The 22,041-nt window shown below is 42.9% G+C and overlaps 1 protein-coding gene across 1 annotated transcript in view; it reads right to left on the reverse strand.

The window, feature by feature from the left end:
- Nucleotides 1-22,041, reverse strand: part of smpdl3b (sphingomyelin phosphodiesterase acid like 3B) — a 40,778-nt gene that overhangs the window by 13,462 nt on the left and 5,275 nt on the right. Inside the window, exons 2-6 of the mRNA XM_028819540.2 lie at nucleotides 20,260-20,359; nucleotides 18,524-18,737; nucleotides 11,234-11,331; nucleotides 6,069-6,209; nucleotides 2,264-2,433 (exon numbers count right to left, since the gene is read on the reverse strand). Of these exons, the coding sequence (XP_028675373.2) occupies nucleotides 2,264-2,433; nucleotides 6,069-6,209; nucleotides 11,234-11,331; nucleotides 18,524-18,737; nucleotides 20,260-20,326 (690 nt within the window). The 5' untranslated portion in view covers nucleotides 20,327-20,359. The remainder of the gene's footprint in view (nucleotides 1-2,263; nucleotides 2,434-6,068; nucleotides 6,210-11,233; nucleotides 11,332-18,523; nucleotides 18,738-20,259; nucleotides 20,360-22,041) is intronic.

The following is a 22,041-nucleotide window of genomic DNA, read 5'->3' on the forward strand; positions in this document are numbered from 1 at the left end:
GAACTTGAACAGTTCTGTAAAGAAGAGTGGGGGCAAATATTAATAGCTCAATCTAGATGTGCAAAGCTGATAGCGAAATATCTCAACAGACTCAAGGGGTGTCATTAAAGCAAAAGGTGGTTCAACAAAATGACATTGACATTGGGGGGGTGATCCTTTATTAATCTCAGTATGAATTGTTTTTGATTTTTAAAAATTCTTCTGAACTGTAGCCGTGATATCTTTCACTAGGATGTTTTCAGTTGCATTGAGTAAGTAAGGCTGTAAAGCAAAAAAATGGGAATATTTCGAAGGGGGGGATTCTTTTCTATACCCACTGTACGTATGGACTAGTAGAGTGTCATCCCTCGCACCCGGCTCATGCAACGTGTGGATTGTACGCTTCAGTCTGTGGCGCCAAGGCTGTGAAATGCTCTTCTGTTAGCATTGCACACGGCAGGGTCAGTTGATTCTTTTAGTAAGCAACTTAAGACATTTTTGTTTAAGCTGGCTTTTGAACACAGCTGAGTAGCCTCTGCTTGGACTTTTACTTCCATCCATCCATCCATCCATCCATCCATCCGCTTATCCGAGGTCGGGTCGCGTGAGGCAGCAGCTTGAGCAGAGATGCCCAGACTTTCTTTTCCCTGGCCACTTCTTCTAGCTCTTCCGGGAGAATCCCGAGGCGTTCCCAGGCCAGCCGGGAGACATAGTCCCTCCAGCGTGTCCTGGGTCTTCCCCGGGGCCTCCTCCTGGTTAGACGTGCCCAGAACATCTCACCAGGGAGGCGTCCAGGAGGCATCCTGATCAGATGCCCGAGCCACCTCATCTGACTCCTCTCGATGCGGAGGAGCAGCGGCTCTACTCTGAGTCCCTCCCGGATGACTGAGCTTCTCACCCTATCTTTAAGGGAGAGCCCAGACACCCTGCGGAGGAAACTCATTTCAGCCGCTTGTATTCGCGATCTCGTTCTTTCGGTCACTACCCATATCTCATGACCATAGGTGAGGGTAGGAACATAGATCGACCGGTAAATTGAGAGCTTTGCCTTTCGGCTCAGCTCCTTTTTCACCACGACAGACCGATGCAGAGCCCGCATTACTGCGGATGCCGCACCGATCCGCCTGTCGATCTCACGCTCCATTCTTCCCTCACTCGTGAACAAGACCCCGAGATACTTGAACTCCTCCACTTGGGGCAGGATCTCGCTACCAACCCTGAGAGGGCACTCCACCCTTTTCCAGTGAATTTTAGTTTATTCTATGTTTTGTTCTTGTTATTCTTTCTCTTTATTTTATTTTTTTACTGTTTTGTTATATTTGGTTTGCACTTTTATATGCTTTATTGGTGTACTGCGCTTTGTGATGTCATGTCTGTGAAAGGTGCTTTATAAATAAATTACTTACCTATGTATTTTAGTCTGAAACAGGTGCATTCGGTGCTTTTAATCGCTCCTTATTAGAAATAAGATGCAAATGACAAAGGAACTAGTAGTTCTCCATCTAGCGTGTCTCCATTTCCACCTGTGTGTATTCATCTTGCACTATTTGGTTTAATAAAGTTCTCAGAAGAAAACTGAAGAGAAGGTGAGGAACTGAAAATTACTCATCTGTTTTAGGCTTCAAATAATTTAGTTAGAAAGGAAAAAACAAAATCTACAATTTTAAGAATGACCTGACATTGCAGAGTTATAACACTAACAAGTCATGATGTTAAATAAGACCTGTTATTGGCAAAGATTGTTTTCTAATTAAGCAACTGGATTGGAATAAAAACTTGTAGCCACGGTGGTCCTCCAGGACCGTGACTGAGGACCCCTGGTGTAGCTCATCAGGAGACAGGTTAGTTTTAGCACACTGATGATGTGTTGTCACAGTTTTATTCCTGCTCAGTCTGCGCAGTATGAGTGGAACCACAGATTTAGACGTATGGTCAATGGTACAGAGCTACTACTAATCGGCAGGATTACGACAACGCCACCCAAACCTGATGTTACCCTAGAACTGCAAAGTAACAGTGGGCCAGGGATGGTCAATTGCCACCCCTGCCCATGACAGATTAATGCGATGAACTATTGGAGAGAAGGCCGCATGTTTATGGAAATCCTAGTGCTAAACCACCTGTAGATAACCTGACAAAGAGACTCAAGAAAACAGTCTGCTGTTTTCATCACCGACAAAGTGGAAAGAGATAAGCTATTCCATTGTACTGTACATTTAAACAACACAAAGCTTGGTGGACTAATTCAAAAAGAAAGCGTGTGGTGTCTCTTAGAGCTTATTACCTTATCTTTTGAGTTTACTGCTGCAGTTAATTCATTTTCTAGCCATCTGAACTGATTCCCAGGGTCTTCCAAATTGTTAGTCACCATATTCTGATCATAATAGAGGTTGGTGTTGAGCACAAGGATGTGACATTTGTTCTTTCCCTGAAGTGTCATTTTGTAGTATGCACCTCAAAAGGAACGAGAAAACAGATAGTTTCAGAAACCATTGCCCCAAAACTCTTCCCTGTGTTTTAGCTATTGCCCAACAGTACATTTTGTGGAAAATACTGCTGGTTGGGGGGGGCAGTTTTATACACAATTTACATAACATTTCTATTATTATTAAAGTTATTAAGCAGTTCGCATACGTTTGCAATCTGAGATTTTTCTTCTTTTTTTGCATATAACAAAGACATATGCTTTACATTTGCCATTCCAACAGATTGCACATCACAAACATTAACACTGCTATCTTTTTCTCGTGTCTGCCGTTTCTATAGGAGGGTGACAATGAGTTAAATTCCAATGGATGTTTTTCAAATGTTGACAAGCAATAAGCAAAAGGAATCAATGAAAACCACAGACAACAAAAACAGCAAAAAAAAAAAAAAAACAGTACGAGGAAAGTTCGAAGAAAGAAATTTTTTTACAATGTTTCTGTTTGGGGATCGTTGTGCAAACATGCACATCTGAGCTGCGACCACAGATCTAACTGCTCTGTGGATGATTCGTACAAGCATTTCAAAGTCACTTCGTTGTAATGAAAGCATCTGCTGAATGTACTTCGTAGTAACGCGATTTCTATGGGGAAACTGTCAGGACCATAAAAATACTTTGTTGTAATACTCTCTCACCTCGGTCTCTCTCCTCTCTCTGCACCGCTGCAAAGCCCCGCCCGCCAAGCATTCTGAAAAGTCTGAGTGAGTCGCCATTGCCGGCAGTTCTCTCGCGGCCCGGCTGTCAGACGGCTGCGGACCGGTAGTGGGCCACGGGCCGGGGGTTGGGGACCTCTGCCCTAGAGGATATGGACATTCCTCAAAAAAATGCTGAAAGACTACCTTCACATTTCTTCCTTCCTTGCTGGGCTTAGTTGCGGCTGCTTTGTCCCGCGATATGCTTCCCGCATGGTGCTTTGCATACTTAAAAGCCCGAACAGCACCTGTTGATTTTTGATTGTTTGCTTTTCTCTCTCTCTGTCTCTCTCTGACATTCTCTGCTCCTGATGCGCACTCTTTTGAAGAGGAAGATATGTTTGCATTCTTTTAATTGTGAGACGGAACTGTCATCTCTGTCTTGTCATGGAGCACAGTTTAAACTTTTGAAAAAGAGACAAATGTTTGTTTGCAGTGTTTGAATAACGTTCCTGTCTCTACAACCTCCTGTGTTTCTGTGCAAATCTGTGACCCAAGCATGACAATAGAAAAATAACCATATAAACATATGATTTTTACTTTGTGGATTTTCACCTTTTGCGGGTGGTTCTGGAACGCAACCCCCACGATCGAGGAGGAATCACTGTATGTGGTGAGTGTACTGGTGCAACAATGGCTGCTGTCACATCATCCAGGTGGATGCTGCACATTGGTGGTGGTTGAAATGGTTCACCCCTGTCAAAGCGCTTTGAGTAGCAAAAAAATGCTCTATATAAATGTAATTGATTCTTATTATTAAAATCACAATACAGAGAACATTAGAACATTCTGGACGAGAACAGGCCATTTGGCCCAACAAAGCTTGCCAGTCCTATCCACCTAATTCTTCTAAAAAAAAAAGCATCAAGTCGAGCTTTGAAAGCCCCTAAAGTCTTCCTATCTATCACGCTACTTGGTAGCTTATTCCACGTGTCTGTGGTTCTCTGTGTAAGGAAGAACTTCCTAATGTTTGTGTAGAATTTACCCTTAACAAGTTTCCGACTGTGTGTCCTCGTGTTCTTGATGAACTCATTTTAAAATAATAGTCTCGATCCACTGCACTGTACAAGCAGGTTACTCCGCTAGCAGTTTCCCACAAAGAACGTGGTTAGCTTTCTTTTGCTGCGCTCAAATAAAAAGTCAGTCCGATTGTACAGGGTGAGGCAGAAAGGATGGACGTCTTTGAAATGGCTAGAACTCACCACTAGGTGGAGTGACAGATGTGCGGTAGGTGGCGTTAGGTTCACGAAGTCTTAACAGTTCAGCATGAGTTTCGTTGCCATTTCAATATCCACAGAAATAAAGCTGTTCCCACTCGTAACACTATCCTACATTGGGTTAAAGCACTTCATACACGAGGTACACTAATGAACAAAAGATCGCTGGGGGCTACATGAATGGCACGTACCCCTGAAAGTGTGGAAGCGTACGACTAGCCCTGCTGCGCAGTCCAAGTCGATCTGCTCGGGAGCATTGTTCTGAACTTGGCCTCAGTAATTGTTCAGAGCGCTATATTGAGATGATAGACAAGTTCTTTTTACCTGAATTACAACAAAAATGTGTTCCCATCCGGCATGTGTGGTTTCAACAGGATGGGGCAACAGCCCACACAGCTAGAGCATCAATGGATGTTATTCGCCCTCTCTTCCCTGGTCACCTCATTTCCAGGTTTGGTGACATTCATTGGCCTCCTTGGTCCCCTGACTTATCCATGTGTGATTAAAGTGAAAATAACAAAGTGAAATAATAAGCTCATAGGGTATGAAGTGTGGGCGGCACGGTGGCGCAGCACGGAGACCTGGGTTCACTTCCCGGGTCCTCCCTGCATGGAGTTTGCATGTTCTCCCCGTGTCTGCGTGGGTTTCCTCCCACAGTCCAAAGACATGCAGGTTAGGTGGATTGGCGATTCTAAATTGTCCCTAGTGTGTGTTTGGTGTGTGTGTGTGTGTGCACGCCCTGTGGTGGGCTGGCCCCTTCCCGGGGTTTGTTTCCTGCCTTGTTCCCTGTGTTTGCTGGGATTGGCTCCAGCAGATCCCAGTGACCCTGTGGGTAGGATATAGCAGGTTGGATGATGGATGGATGGTATGAAGTGTGACTGGAAACATGAAATAAACAGCTGTGCCACCCTGGGTTGCATTGGGGCTTTGAAGCGTCCGTGGCCACCACCAGGGTGCACCTGGGCAGCTTCGGAGCCTTGGCATGCAGCATTTCTGCCACACCCAGAAGTGCTGCCGGATGTTAATCGGAAAGCACCTGGAGCACTTCCACTCGTGAGCCGGAGTTGGGTGGAAGAGGACAGAGCTTGGGAGTGAGGAGCTGGAGGCGGCAGGAGAGAGAGCGAGAAGAGAGACTATTATTGTTATTTTGTGCACTGTGGTGTTGGCCTGTAAATAAACACGCATGTTTTGGGACATTCTGTGTCTGCTTGTCTGTGTCCGGGTCTGAATCTCCACAGTGGGTAACAAACTGCAGAATAGGGAGGTGTTTGCAACATTGGAAATGTTACTAAACTGTGATGAAAATTTGAAAATAAAAAAGTAGTAAACCTAGTACAACTGATAAATAGGCAGAGTGGTAGCTCTGAGGGTAAGGATCTGCACTGGTATCTGGAAGGTTGCAGGTTCAATTCCTGTTACTGCCAGGAGGGATCCTACTCCATTGGGCCTTTGAGCAAGGCCCTGAACCTGAATATTGCTCCAAGGGTGCTGTACAATGGCTGACCCTGCACTCTGACCCCCAAAGGTTATGTGAAAAGACCGTTTCCCCACGGGAATTAACAAAGTAAATCAAAATTTAAAAAAAAATTAAAAACAAAAAAACATCAGATCTACAGTTACACATTGAAAGGAATGGGCCCAAGTCCCAAAATAACATGGGCAGAAGCTATTAGAAGTGTTCAGTTACATACATACCATCCTGGAATTTTTCTTGAGCATTATTCAGCCAAGATCCCCACAATGAAGCAATTTTTACATAAAAGTCATTGTATCCAGGGGGTAACTGGTTTTTGGGATGGAAATCATGGTTGCCCAATGTTGAGTACACTGCAACCGCTAGATCAGAAAAAAAAACACTATTAGAAAAATATGAGGCAGTAAAATTGCTTCAGCGTAAGAAAACAAAATGTGATACAAAAATGTCACAACAGTGTAACAAATCCTGAGTCATATTGTCTCTTCTGGAATCAAGCTTTCTTATACAGTATTCGTGTGGACAAAATGAGCCAATCTTCTCAGAGCCATCTTTGCTAGGCTGGGTTCCAGTTCCAGGCTCAGTTGTTACATAATAACATAGCACATAGTAAATGACAAGAATTTCCAATACACCCTGTGTGGGGGACAGCCTGGACACAGTCAGGTAGACATGTTGGTTTCACCACACACACATTTATTATACATATTTACAGTTATTAAAGTGCACAATCCCAGTGCCACAGCACCAATCACCCCTTAAGTCCTTGGCCACACAACACAATGCCTTCAGTCTCTGGTCCACCTCCACTCCTCTCCTCTGAGCTCCGTCCTACTTCCACCCGACTCTTGCCAATGACTGGAGGGAGGCGGCCCCTTTTATACACCCCGGATGGACTCCAGGTGCTTCCCGAGGAGCCTCCGTTAACACACCCCTGTGTGGCGGAAGCTCTGGTTGTGTACCCGGAAGTCCTCCGGGTGTCCCCAATCCTCTTCCCCCCAGCACTTCCGGGTGTGGCGGAAGTGCTGAGGTCCAGGGCTCCCAAGGCATCGGGGCACCCCCTGGCGGTGACCACGGGCCCCTACAGGGTTGGGCTTCCAAAGCAACCAGGGTGGTCGCCCCTTCGTGTTCTGGAGGAGGCACAAGCCCTCCTCCGGACCTCCTGGGCATCCCGGCTGGGCATGAACCCCAGCCGGGTGCCACACCTGCCACCATTTGTTGTGAATCAGTGACACAAGATGGCAAAAAGGGCGCTAAGGCTTTAAACACAAAAAGACCAGACCAGAACCTCAGAAAATTAGCCTAACTCCAGGCAATCAGAACTTAAAACCCAACAGGCAGACCTGGCCAAAAAGGGGCACTGGTTTTAAAAGTTCAAAAATACTTTAAATATTCAAAGCACCGAAAAATTCCCTTTAAGGAAGAGAACTAACCTCCTTGGCGTTAACCCTAAGCATGACTTGGAATTCTATTACAATTACGGTTAACCACGAGTCCAACTCGGGGTGACATGTAACGATCCACTTTACATTTTTAAGCCCAAATGACACTCAGGACACTATTCTGCTGCCGTCTAGTGAAAGAAATAACTTCATGCTGCATAAAAATTATTAATATTTCTATGTGGTTTGCCACTCTAAGGTAACTCACCAATATTCAGGAGTGAAAAATAAGAATTCAAAACCATTAATAAAACAGAGAAATAAATATAAGCCAGGGAATAAACCCTGGTTGTAAGATAAAACAATAAAATTTGGACTACAGCAGACTTAGCAAATGTGTGAATTACTTCCTAAAACACCTTCAGCTCAGGTTTAATGTGATTAGAAATGCATCTTCAATTTAGGCAGTTAATTTCTTGTCAGTAAGTCAGGCCAGCTGCAACTCTACTGGAACATCCACTTATGTTGAAAAATATTTTCTGTCCATAGAGTTTAGACTTAGAGAAGGCCGACAAAGTGACTGAAGTGGATACACATAACTGCTGACAGGCTCTGTTTAAGGCCGATTTCTTAACAGAGTTTAGTCCCCCTTGGAGTTTCAAACACTGATATATACTGACATTATTCCTAGCAGCCTGCTGTGGCCCATACTGGGAAGTGCCCAAATGCTCCCAATGCCAGTATGTTTTGGATCTGCCCTCGGGGCCGTCTTAATGTATGGGCACAATGGACACTGGCTTTCTGATGCCTATGTATGCTTCTGTTTTGCTATAAAAACAGGGGCCACAGTGCACAACTTTGCCTGGGGGCCTATGATGCTGTTAAGATTGCCCAGTGACTGCCCTGGGTCTATTATGCCTAGTGGATATTGTATACCATGCACCAGAAGGACTGGGGTAGGGGTGGGAGGTGATGCCCTAATTTCATGCCTTAACCATGTCAACTGCCTGTTCTTAATTTGGAGAAACAGTGGCAAGGTTCTTCCATACTCCTGAGTTCCACAGCGTATCAGTTATCCCAGTAACTCTGTGAAAGGAACCTCATTTTGGCATCATGATCTTCTTTCAGACAGTACAGAAGCTCAAAAACACCTGAGAAAATGGGGACACAAACTGAACAATAAATCAACAGTTTCATCCGAAGACTTAGCTCTCAAGATGCTGCTGCTGATTCATCTGTCCATCTCATGGTTGCACCTACTCTCATCCCAAGGTACTTGACCTCCTCTGCTTGAGTTAGCTGCTCATCTCTTACCATAAAAGAGCAAGCCAGTCTTTTCCAGGAGGGGACTTCAGATTTGGAAGTACCATAATAAATTTACCATTCATTCACACCCTTGCGATGAAACTTGTAACAAAATGAAGAAAACATGCACCGTCCACACAGGCTGAGCCAGGAAGTGAACGCAGGTTTCTGAGGGGGGAAAGCTGAACAGTGCACTATAACTTCATCCTCCGCCAATGTCATTGGAGTTGATTTCATGTTTTTCTCTTCACATATTATCACATGAAAAGATGTTTTATAAGAAGAGAAAAGAAAATAATCAACTTATATTTTAGACTTTCATGCACAAAGCATTTACTTCAACCCCGCCATGTACAGTATGTGATCATGTCAATGGTTTTACAGTGGCCTCTTTAAAGGGTCCAAAGGAAAGGGGTGTGTCTACAACTAGAAGAATAACGTCCTGTATCTGTTTGATTCCTCTACAGTTCACAAGTCAGTTGTGTGGACGACCCCACCAACAGCTCTGTTGTCCCTTCACTTTGATAAGGATCAACATCTCAGCATTGCAATAACAGCTGCTGGCAGTGTAACTTAGCCTCCTTCCCCAAACCTGAATCTTTCTTGCTCCCCCTCTCAGTTCAGCTCTTACTCCATCCATCCCGACCCAAAACCCTTACTTTAACTTGTACCTCGAAGGCAATCCTAATGTGAACCCTTGGCTTAGTCTCCTTTTTATTGACGTCCGCCCTCACCCAAAAAACCCTTACCTTAACCAATTCCTCTGCTGTAACCCTAATGTTAACCCTCTGCTTCCCCCAATCTCTTATTCACTAACACCTGCCCCCACCCAAACCCTTACCTTAACCACAGCTTTTTGTATAAACGTAATGTTAGGTAAACCTAGCCCAAACACAGGACAGAAGATTAGGAGAGAAAAAAAAAATGGGACCACCAGACATCAGCAAAGCTGCTTTGGTACTGTGAGGAGAATGGACTGGAAGATCTCCATGCATAAAGAAGGACAATGCCTCTCCCTTTCCTATGGAACGAAGAACATTCCTATAGGAAATGGAGTCCAACTCCATAACTACTAACCAAAGAATACATAAACAGGTTTTTACCACCAGGACTGTCAACCCTTCATCTTGTCTCTGTTTTTCTTTTAAAATGTACATCTGAATTACTATGTGTCCCTGAGTAGACTACTTCACCTTAGGCTTAGAAAATGTCTAATGTAAAACACATTCAGCTCAAGTTTGTTTATAAATTTGATTAGAAATGCATCCTTAATTTAGTTTGTTAATTTATTGTGAATAAGTCAGGCCAACCACAACTCTACTGGGACATCCGCTACCATCGAAAAATATTTCTCTCCATAGGGTTTAGACTTGGAGAAGGCCAACACAGTGACTGAAGTGGATACACATAACTGCTGACACGCTCTGTTTAGGTCCAATTTCTTAAAAGAGCGTAGTCATCCTTGGAGTTTCGAGCACTGATATATACTGACATTAGATCAGTAGACCCTATTCCTAGCAGCCTGGACTATTTCACCTGCTTTTGCGCCAGTTTTCATACTTGTAAGGCATTCCACAATGAAGCTGACAATCATGCTACAATATATGACTAAAAATCATTTTCAATTAACAAAAAGGTTAACCCGCCCAGCAACTGGCTATGGCCATCTCTTTGGGGTGATTAGAATTCAATGGCTGCACTGCTGAATTTCATTGTGCCCTTATGGTTATTTGGGATGCTGCATCATGGCTACAATTTCCTGGGTTCAAATCCTAGGCCTGGTTGCTGTCTGTGACCCAAAGACATGAAGATTAGGTTAATCGCTCACATTATGAGTGGGCCCTGCAATCAACTGGGGCTCTGTTCAGGGTTGTTTCCCTGATTATCCCAGATCCTGCCTGGATAGGTTCCTCCATGAAAATTGAATTACAGTGGGTTTGAGTTATGTATTGTGATCTGAATAAGACAGATCAGATTACGAGCATGGGTGGTATAGTGGTTAGTACTTCCTGATTTTAACCTATTCAACCTGTTTATCAGCCTTACTTATTTTGGGATTTTAACTTCCAAAGAAAGAAGCAGTGTTTTTACCATGGATTACTGTGAATAAACTGCACAGAGCAGTTTGTACCAATCTAGTTGTTTGTGCCCTCATTGTACTTGTCTATCTCGGTACAGGACTATCTCTGTCTTGGGAAACAGAAGATGTCCAGGCTGAAGGCAACCCAGGGCATCACACTTGCATGTCTCTAGAGTTCTTTGAATCCCAACAGAGTTTGCACGTTCTCTCCACATCTGCCTGGCTTTTCCTCTGGGTGTTCTCCCACATCCCAAAGACATACAGGCCAGACTAATATAAGACTGATATGACACAGCAGGAATAAATGTGCACTGATTGACTGGCCTCCTCTACAAAGATGGTTCTTGCCTTTCCCCTGATGGTGGCAGCATATGCTCCTACCCCCTATTGGATAATGCAGATCTAACAGGGATCAGAATGATGCTGTTTGATATGACCCCAAGGTGAGCTGAGTGATTTTTTTTTTTTACTATGAACAAAAATGAAAAATTTTCAACAAATCTAGGTTGAGTAACTACAAAGAGCAGTAGAGCAAGGAGACATCAGTCACACACGTCTTGGGGAAATCATATTTTCCATTGTGTAGGCTTGTAGCATGTAAGAAAACATCATCAGATACCTGGAAAAGTGTTCTTGATTATGGTGGTCAGGTTTCGTATGATAGCCAAAACTTTTTCAGATCCCAGTTTGCTATTTGCCACATGTGGAGTGTCATCCCTAGGAAGCAAAAAATAAAGTTAAATCACATTTATTTAGAATAATGTCCATCCATCCATCCATTTTCCAACCCACTGAATCCGATCACAGGGGTCTGCTGGAGCCAATCCCAGCCAACACAGGGCACAAGGCACGAACCAATCCTGGGCAGGGTGCCAACCCACCACAGGACACACACAAACACACCCACACACCAAGCACACACTAGGGACAATTTAGAATCGCCAATCCACCTAACCTCAATGTCTTTGGACGGGGAGGACATGCAAACTCCACGCAGGGAGGATCCGGGAAGCGAACCCGGGTCTCCTAACTGCGAGGCAGCAGCGCTACCACTGTGCCACTGTGCCGCCCTAGAATAATGTGCATACGAAAAATAAGGAACATGTGTTATAATGGCTAACAATCAATTCTAATCCATCCATCCATCCATCACCTAATCCATTTATTCAAGAACAACATCTATTTCTATAGCACATTTCCATACTAAAAGTGTAGCTTAAGTGCTGTACAATAAGTTAAGAAAAAAAATTACAATTACAAAGGAAATAAATAAACAATACAAATAAATAAAACAGTAAAATAAATATGCAAGGCTTTCTAACAGAACTAAACATAAATTACTATTAATGATATGCAGTTCTTAAGTTTTTAATAGTTAGTCACAATGCTATGGGCAAACAGCAAAGGAGGAGTGGAAAACACAAACTCCAGGGATATTGGCCAGAAAATAAAACCCAAGGGGCTCTGAGGCCAAATAACTGGCCAACTGTGTATTCTACAAAACAGAAATGTGAAAAAGTCACTATTATTATGATGCATCACACAACAAGAGTTGATGTAACTGGTCCCATCCATCCATCCATCCATTTTCCAACCTGCTGAATCCAAACACAGGGTCACGGGGGTCTGCTGGAGCCAATCCCAGCCAACACAGGGCACAAGGTAGGAAACAATCCCAGGCAGGGTGCCAACCCACCGCAGGACACACACAAACACACCCACACACCAAGCACACACTAGGGCCAATTTAGAATCGCCAACCCACCTAACCTGCATGTCTTTGGACTGTGGGAGGAAACCGGAGTGCCCGGAGGAAACCCACGCAGACACGGGGAGAACATGCTAACTCCACACAGGGAGGACCCGGGAAGCGACCCCAGGTCCCCAGATCTCCCAACTGCGAGGCAGCAGCGCTACCCACTGCGCCACCGTGCGTCCCATCAACAGTTAAGAGCATCCAGGCAGCGGCACAGGATGACACTGCAGAAAGAGAAAACTGAGAACAGTACTGATTGATGGTGAAATGCGCTATCTAAGAACGGAATATTGCTGTGCCCACCATAAAAAAACTCACACTGGTTACATCTGAACTAGTGTGGTGCTGAGGTGTCATCCATTGCATGGTGGGTCCTAAGCTGGGGTCCTGAGTTGGTTTGTCATGTGGTGGGTGCGGCAATGCGCTGTATCAGCATGTGCTCCTAACCTCCTCCTCCTTATATAATCTACTACTGGTGACATTAAGGAAGGATAAAGAAGTAGGTTTTTGGGAGCTTTTTAAATTTTTTTTAATTCCATAGCATTACCATTATTTATCTCTGTGGTGAAGCATTCAATTTTTGTTGCAAAAGGCCACCTCTCCAGTTCTTGTATGCTTGGCTATGTGAATGTACAGCATACCAGTGTTACAGGATCTAAGATAATGATGTAAGAATTGTGAGGGATTGCTGGCCATTTATTCCGGCCAACACCTCCAAGCCGCCGGATGGAGCCCTACCTGCAACATAGGGATGCCCCGAGTTCCAGCAGGGCATCATGGACTATGGAATTTTAATACACAGCCCTGCTGGATAATGTCGGGGCCGCCAGGAGTCGCTGCAGGGAGGCTCACAGAGTGCTACGTGCCCTATAACCCGGAAGTGCGTCATAAACACATGACCGGAAGGAACGACGTGCTTCCAGGGTGAAGAAGTGGAGTTTTTATATGACCTGGAAGTGTTCCTAGTCACGTGGACAGAGAGGGCAAAACACTTCCAGGTCAAGGACTATAACAGGACTATGGGAAATCCCAGACGTCGAGCTGAGCTGGGTGGAAGGGTGGCAACGCGTCTGGGAGAGGAGGATTGGTTACTATAGTGTATTGATTATTGATTGTACGAGTAGTGTGGAGTGGAGGGTGCTTTGTGCACATTATTATAAAATAAATAATAATTGGATTTTTACCCAGTGTTTGGAGTGGTACCTGAGGGTTCAAGAGGTTGATAGGGGCGTCAACTGCGACAGAATATAGTGATTCAAGTTAAGTGAAGTCAAGTTGGGGAGCATGAACTGGTGCAGTGTGTTGCCGCACCCACTACACGACGAAACAAGTCGGGATCCCGGTTTGCAACCCCCCAGGCAGACACGCGGTCCAGTCCCACCCTCTGGAAATGACCCTCTATCTGTCGCAGCCAAGTGTTACGTGGGTGACCCCTTGGCCTGGTCCAGCCAGTTGGGTCCTCAACAATGAGGATCTTACGAGCCGGATCACCCTCGGGGAAATGCGCCACATGGCCGTAGCGCCGTAACGGACGCTCCCTCACAATGCAGGTAATGTGCCTCATTCGGGACTCCATGAGCAACATAAAGTCAAACCAACGGTACCCAAGTATTCTCCGAAGAGACACAGTACCAGCGGAGTCCAGTCTTCGTCTCAGGTCACTGGATAGTGTCCATGTCTCATAACCATATAGCAAGACAGGAAGCACCAGGACTCTAAAGACTTGGACCTTTGTCCTTTTGTAATGATATCAGAAGCATCACACACCCCTTTCTAGCGACCTCATGACCCCCTACCCCCATGTTCTCCCAATCTGTCGACTGACTTCATAGGAAGCGTCACCAGAGATATGAATGTCACTGCCAAGGTAAGTAAACCTCTCAATGAGGTCAACACTCTCTCTGCAAACAAACACACTGCTGATGGCTGTGCCCAAGAGGTCAACCAAGGCCTGCATCTTGGTTTTTATCAGGTCACTCGCAAGCCCAGACACTCAGACTCCTCACTCAGTCTCTTGAGCGCCCCAATCAGAGCCTCCATTGACTCCGTGAAGATCACAGACACTCCAATATATACAAAAAAGCAAGAACACTTTAAAATCTCTGAAAGACACAGCCAACCAGAGAAATAATACTAGGACTGATGTAACCTGTGCAGATTATCTTTTTCTGGTTAAGATTCTTGTTGTTGCACCTTGAACTAGTTGCTGCTGATTTATGTCTTTCTTGGGTAGTTTTCATAGGGGTACCTTACCGCATTCTAGTGGGCTAAAGACAAAAGTGTATATTAATCTGTCAGCATCTAATAAGACATCTAACTCTTGTAGTGTTTCTTAAGTTAAAGAATGCCATTTTAATAATATGCTTAACATGTGATTTGAAATTTAGGCTGAGTCTGTAATAATGCCTAAATTCTTTACTTCTGGTTTAATTTGTAAAGCCCGAGGTTCCAAGTCTGTTTTTTCGTATACCCTTATTTTTGAATTGCTGCCAATCACTAACATTTCCAATTAATACTCATCTATTCTGTAATGCTAGCATGATACCGGATCAGAGGGCATAGAGCATCAGGGTCATTTACTGCAATACATAAGTAAAGCTGCTTGTCTTCTGCATAACTGTGATAGTTCACTGTGTGATTCAAAATAATTTGAGCATGTAGAGTAGACTCAGGGTAGCAGCGTTCTAAGACTCAGTCCCTGTGGCACACAAGGTAACGTATACAAAACCAGGCAATATCAGAAAGACCGCTAAATGAAAATGCACTGATCTTTGGTTTCTAATGGCACATTCTGATGTAATAAAACAACAACCAATGTGTTTGTTATGCATACAAGACAGCAGAGAGAATAGTGAGACAGACGTGGAGACAGATATAGTCAAAATAAAAACAAAAGCCAAAACCCGGTGTCACAGGTGGCTGGGGATGGTACCCAGCCGGGACGCTCCGAAGGACTGGAGGAGGGCTTACACCTCCCCCAGACCACGTGGGGGCGACCGCCCTGGTGGCTTTGGGGACCATGGGAACTGAGCTTGGAAGCTCAACCCTATAGGGGCCCGTGGTCACCGCCAGGGGGCACCCCAATGCCTTTGGAGCCCTGGCCCTCAGCACTTCCGCCACACCTGGAAGTGCTGGGGGGAAGAAGACCAGGAACACCCGGAGTGCTTCCAGGTGCGCAGCCGGCACTTCCGCCACACTGGGGAGTGCTGGCAGAAGATAGTCAGGAGGCACCTGGAGCACGTCCGGGTTGGGATAAAAGGGGCCGCCTCCCTCCATTCGGGGGCTGGAGGTCTTGGAGGAGAGGAAAGGAGGCGGCCTGAAGAAGACAGGCAAAAGGCATTGTGAGGCCTGGACTTTGGGGGAGTTTAGGGGTTGTGTGCTGCACTTTTGTAAATATGGAGTATGTAAATAAACGTGTTGTGGGTGAATCAACGATGTCCGTCTGTCTGTGTCCGGGCCATGTTCCACACCGGAATATCATGAGATGCTTTAACAAAGCTAAATCGAGAAGCAAAGATAGAAGTCAAAAAGGTATGGCAAAAGGTTGAATATTAGAAGATCAAAATGACAAAATCTTCACAGTAAGAAGCACCAATGAGGTTTTTTAATTGAATTAATTTAATATTTGAATCCGTCACGTTGTTAGCGTCAGGATCACGACGCTCCTGACTTACACCCCCAATAACAAGGCTGTTCTGTTCTACCAGTGATTACATGGAAACGATGTAGCCCATCACAAGCAAAATGGCATCAGAAATGGTCTAAAATAAATTACAAAACCCTAAAATGAACATTGTAGCAAGGAATTAGTGTACAAATAGATTCCATGTCTCAAAAAACCCAGATGGAAACTCTCAGTAATACAGGTTCCTAATAATAAAGGATAAAAAAAAATAAACATACCATACTTTATAATAGTGTAAGTTCTATCAGCAGTAAGCTGTTGTTGCGAATCTTTTTATTTTTCATGTTCTTTTTATCAGTTTCATGCATTGATTTGTGTTTGTTTTTTTTTTTTTGTTTATGATGGAGTCATCATGCTGTCGCCATTTATTGAAGTCATATTCCATTTTAGCGGCCATCTATTTTGTGGCTTGATTGACTGTTTTTGCTCATATGACTCTGACCTTGTGATGTGTGACATCACTACCAGCATACAGTGGACCCTTGACTTATGAACTCAATTCGTTCGCGAGGGTTGGTTGTAACTCAAGTTGGTTGTAAGTCAAGACTGTTTTTCCCATAAGAAATAATGGAAATACCCGTAATGCGTTCCGAACCTCCCACTGCAACACTTACTTAACCTTTTCATAATAAAAAAGGGTTGTATAATGTGCATAATTTACCAAAACACCAATAATTTTTCTAATGTACTAACCAAAAAGTTATAAAAAGTGCATGGCCTACCAGAAACAACAATTTCATACTGTACTCACCATTTAATTTGACATCTTTGGGCTGCAGGAAGGGAGGAGGAGGAGAATGAAATGGAAGGTGGTTATTGTTTGGAAGGAGCCTCCTTATACAAATCTTTTCTTTGTAAAATTGTCGAGATGGTGGAATTCGACATGCTGTACATATTAGCGAGATCGGTCACACGAACGCCACTCTCATATTTTCACACAATTTCCTTCTTCGTTACGATTGTGATCGCTTTCTTTACCTTCGTTACCTTCTCTTCCTTCCTTAGCAATTATCGAAAAAAAATATATAAATCACTGCACTGACCGAAATTACGTCCACAAACACATGTATCTGGGCTCCGACTGACACTTACAAACGCTCTCAGCTGTTTATTTACAATCGCGCAAGCGGATACACGTGACCGCATTCGGGTTGTAACGCAAGATGTTGGTCGTAAATCAAGTTGTTCGCATGTCAGGCCGGTCGTATATCAAGGGTCGACTGTATATCCAATTTTGGGCTTTTCAAAAAAAAATTCTATTTGGGGTATTCGTACTTATGGTATTTTTTCAGATATATTTTTAGATGTTTGGAATTGCGTATTATTTTGGGGCCATTTTGAACTTTATTTATGGTCTCGCATATTCAGCGTCATTCTGAGTCCCCATCGTTAGGGCACCCTAGTTGTCATGGGCATGTCCTTGAAGGTTATGATCCTTGTGATGACATAAAAGATCTTCCAGGATGATCTTGCTCTACTGGAGCTGCAGATAAAACCCTTTTTGAATCGTGCTACAGAAAATACTTTGTGTATGTTGAATCTCTTTGCTATCACTTTTTGACTCTGAGTTAGTCTTTTGTTTTGGTTTGACTCATTGCCTGATTTTTTATGCTTCTCTCTCCTAGTCACTCTCAAATATTAAGTGCTTTGCAGTCATAACAATATTTTTGCTGCGTGTGCTCAAGTTTACGTTTGGTTAGGTATTTTTTCTTGGTTACTTTGGTTGCCGAATTCTGCTCAGAATTTTGACTTTGATTCTTTTTTTGCCTCAAAACTACTTAGTTTGCAGATCTTATCATCTTTATTGGTTTTAACCTCTGTATATCCTTCACTCTGAGCTTGTTTCTCCCTCTGTTTAGCTCTTTTAATCTTCTAGCCACATTATTTACAATAAAATTCCCAACGGTTGTAAACCAATAACTACTTTAGCCAAAGCGGTTTCTGTACTGTGATTTGAGTGTAGTTCCTCAGCTGTTCTATTAGGTGGCCCTAATGACGCATCTGCCTGGGCTCCACATGAAGGAGACAGGGCAGATAACTTCTAAAACTAACACATATAATAGTAAAATAGTATAAAATTGCAAAATAATTAGTAACCACCAAAAGATCAGTAAAAAGGAACCAACCCTGCACTGAGTGAATGTCCATCACAAGACACACTTATGCACACACCAACAGAGGAGACATTTTCACTCATCAGTTACGCTAAGGTGCACATCTTTGAGTAAAACTGCAATACCTTGAAAAAAGCCTACGTACACATGGGGAGCACATGCAAACTCCACACAGACAATGACCAGAATGTTGGGCTAACTATCTGCCTCAAGAACAAACAATTCTGAGTTCATTAAAACACAACAAGCACTGTTAAAGTGACAACCTTAAAATAAAAAGAGGTTCTTCCCAAATGATCCAAAATCATGTACACTGTGGATGAGGTTGCACTCTTTACACTCCATGCTACATACCCAGTCCAGAAGATGAAGTCTGGAGTTGGAAAAATTTGTTTCATAGTTTTAAGGGAGGACTCAATCAGGGCCCAAGGAGAATCACAATGGTAATCACCATAAGGACCAGCGTTGAGTGCTGGGCTCGATCCGCTGGAGGGGCAGATGGTGTACAGATCATTTGAAAGCTTGTATTCTGGTTCCAGATGCAGGTCACTTATGTGCCAGAAGTAGCCTAAAATGAGACAGATGTTTTATAGCCCTTCATGAAGTATAAGTTCACAAGCTCAAGTTCATTGTTTGCCCTTCAAGACCCCCATTATGAAGGTAACATTTTTCTTACTCTATGAGGTTCATTTCGTTAGATAATAGCTAAGTGGTCCCAATATCTTACTTAGATTCTTTTGAGAAGTTGTCAAGGTTTACAGTCCCACTACATGATGTGTACATCCAGTGACTCTCTGTATGGATAAGTACGTCCTGAATTATGTCTTAAATGTGACTTCTCTTAATTTCCCCATTAGGTATCTTTGAGAATATTGAAGATCTGGATTAGATCCCCATGCAGCCTTTTTCCTGGGAACTAAAGATGTCTTAGTCTTAGGAGGACATGACCTTTATTATGGGGATGCATGTGGTTGTTCACCTTCTAGAGCTGCTGTGACTTTTTAATTTTATGGTGACCTGAAGTTCACACTTGGCTCAGACCCAGTCTCACTAGAGCATTGCATCCTTTGGTTTATGTTGAACAGTCTTTACAATATAACCCAACATCTTATTTGTCTCTTTATTTATTTATTTATGCATGTTGCTTGGAGAAAGACATTGCAGTGTCAAATTCAACTCTAAACCTTTCATAGAGCTTTAATGAATGCTAGCTTTCAGAGCATAAGCCATTAATGTTCTTCATAACCATTCATGGAACAAAACCATGAGTCATAAAAATAAATGGAAAGAAAAAAACTTGTAGGAAAACAGACAGCTGTGGATTTGAGCCATTTGCTTGTTCTAAAAACCACTTAACGCAAGAGACGCAGATCCTAAAATGCAAGCAAAGTACAGCTGCAATGGATGACCAGGCATTGATGACGTCTCGCTAAATGAACTTCCAGCTTCTATACAGATTGCAGGCAGATGCAACAACACTTCAGGTGTCTTCAGCATCACCTCAGTTGCAGTCCTTGGCCAGTCTTGGATCTCTTGACTTGTGCTGTTGCTTTTCAGATTCCCCTCCAAGTCTCCTTGTACCAGATCCTGAATATCCATTCATGCTGGATATTACTTTAGATTGAATCTAATTTTCGTGAGTAATTCTGAACCAGAACAAGAAGCTTGTCTCTTGGATAGCAGTAAGCAATAAACATAAAACTAAACATTGTGTTTGTTGATGCTCTGTAGGATTTAAGTGTTTTTCTAAACAATGCATTATGAGGCTAGTTCAACTAAGAACAAGAAATATGACAAGACACATCAAAGCAAGTCACAGCCAGCCAGTGTTCAAAAAGTATCATTCCATCACTGACAGGAGTGACAATAACGTTTCAAGGTCCAGACCTTCATTTCTCTAAATTCTTTATCCTATCAGGGAAGTCAAAGCCTAATCTGACAGCTATAGGTGAAAGGCAGATGTTTGCTCAGCCACCATGTGGTGATTACCACAAAGAGGCGATTCTACCTGATATTCTGTGGATTGAGTGGAACCAAGCTACAATTTATTTTTTGTTTGAAGACCTGCAATATAACAGTAGGAGACTTACCTGATAAAGCAAGGGCGCCATGGTTCCAATACAAAAGAAGCAAGAGGATCGTCAATCTGCCAGACATGACTTTAAAGCAGTCCTCCTTTCATGCTTGTCCCTTAGAAAATGAAAGAAACGATGATCAATGTCCAACTGAGCATTAAAAATTAGCAGTAGATAAGATAACTTTAATGAATATAGCACCATCCTAGTGCATTAAGGAAATAAGTAACTGTCTAGTCATGGAACCATTTAGCAATTTTTTTTTCACATATACCATGCAAAAATACAGTGAGATACTGTTTGATTAATATTTAAACAATTTTAAAGCAACTAGCGATGTCATGAGTGGATAAGGAGCTCCACAGGTTTTTGCACTCTGAACTTTCAGTGCATTATGAGCGAACATTCCAAAGGACAGACACTGTCAGCTCTGAGGAAGTATCACTTTATATGATATGAGATAAACACAATATAATCAGTACACAGATAAAAATTACTACACGTAACAGATCTGGATTTATGGCAAGTGCAATGTAAAGATGTGGAGAATAAATAGTGAAAGGAGATTTGCGCACAATGTGGAAGAAAATGTGATCTGTCTACAGATTTATAGGGTTATTATTGTCATGTAACAGAGTACAGTGAAACACTTTTCTCTGATTAATGAGTATAACAACCTTATCTAAAAACGTCTGTCTTCCTAACCTGAAAAATCTCAGAACACATCTGTCATAACTTAGCAGCAACAGGTTACATTCCAAATAGAGTCATGCATACTGAATGCATTCTACTATGCTGCCAATAACGGCACTAGCAGACAAAGTCGGTTGGGTATTCACCTAAGATATCCATCCAGACTCAAAGACTCAGAGTCGCTTTATTGGTATTACAAGAATCAGCATATTTTGCCAGAGGAAAAACAGTTTCAGTGATAGCAAACATGAGGATATAAATATAAAGAAATGGGCAAAGGAGAACAATAATTCAATAATGACATTTAAAGAAAGCTATGATATATACATATTCACTAGAATCCCTAAACAGTAATATATGAAAACTGTATATCTGAAAACTTAAATACAAATATTCATATCCATGTTATTTTGGGCCCATTTTGGTTCTTTCTTTCAGTCTATTGTAGGCAGAAACGATAGAAAAGTACACGGTGTCCCACTCGGGAGTACAACTTTAAAAATGCGAATTACTCGCGAACGCGTGAACTTAAAGGCGAGCTGTAAGAACTGAACATACCTGTATTTAGTGGAAAACAAGTCCACATTACACTCTAAAAAGAGAAAAGGGCTCTTTTTGATTTAAGGTAATTTTAGTAGTTGTAATGAACTATATTAACATGTTTGTTCACCTAACGTAATTTTTTGCTTTACTTCAAATTGAAAAACCTTGCTGGCGCTTAATGTAACTTCTTCTATTTAGTCTAAAGCAAAAAAATAGCTTTGGAGACCTTGCCAGCTCCAACCCCTGTGATGTCACGTCCGGGCTCGCACCAATGGCAGAAGACCTACATGAGCCCGACCCCTTTGGCTTCACTTCCTGTCTCCCCCTTTAAAAGCCTCCACCTTTTCTCTATTCCCTCAGTTCTGTTTGGACTCGTTTTGTGCACATCAGTGCTGTATTATTTTGAAAAGCAATTTTGCAGCCAGGAAACCAAATTATATGGGTGGCTGCCCCAAACCTTTATATGACTCTGCCTCGAGTTTGTGAATATATATATATAGAATTTAAGTTGGCATTACAGTGAATGCAATAATGGACAAAATTTTAATTTGAGTTCATCCA

Source organism: Erpetoichthys calabaricus, chromosome 14 (assembly GCF_900747795.2).
Source record: "Erpetoichthys calabaricus chromosome 14, fErpCal1.3, whole genome shotgun sequence".
NCBI lineage: Eukaryota > Metazoa > Chordata > Cladistia > Polypteriformes > Polypteridae > Erpetoichthys > Erpetoichthys calabaricus.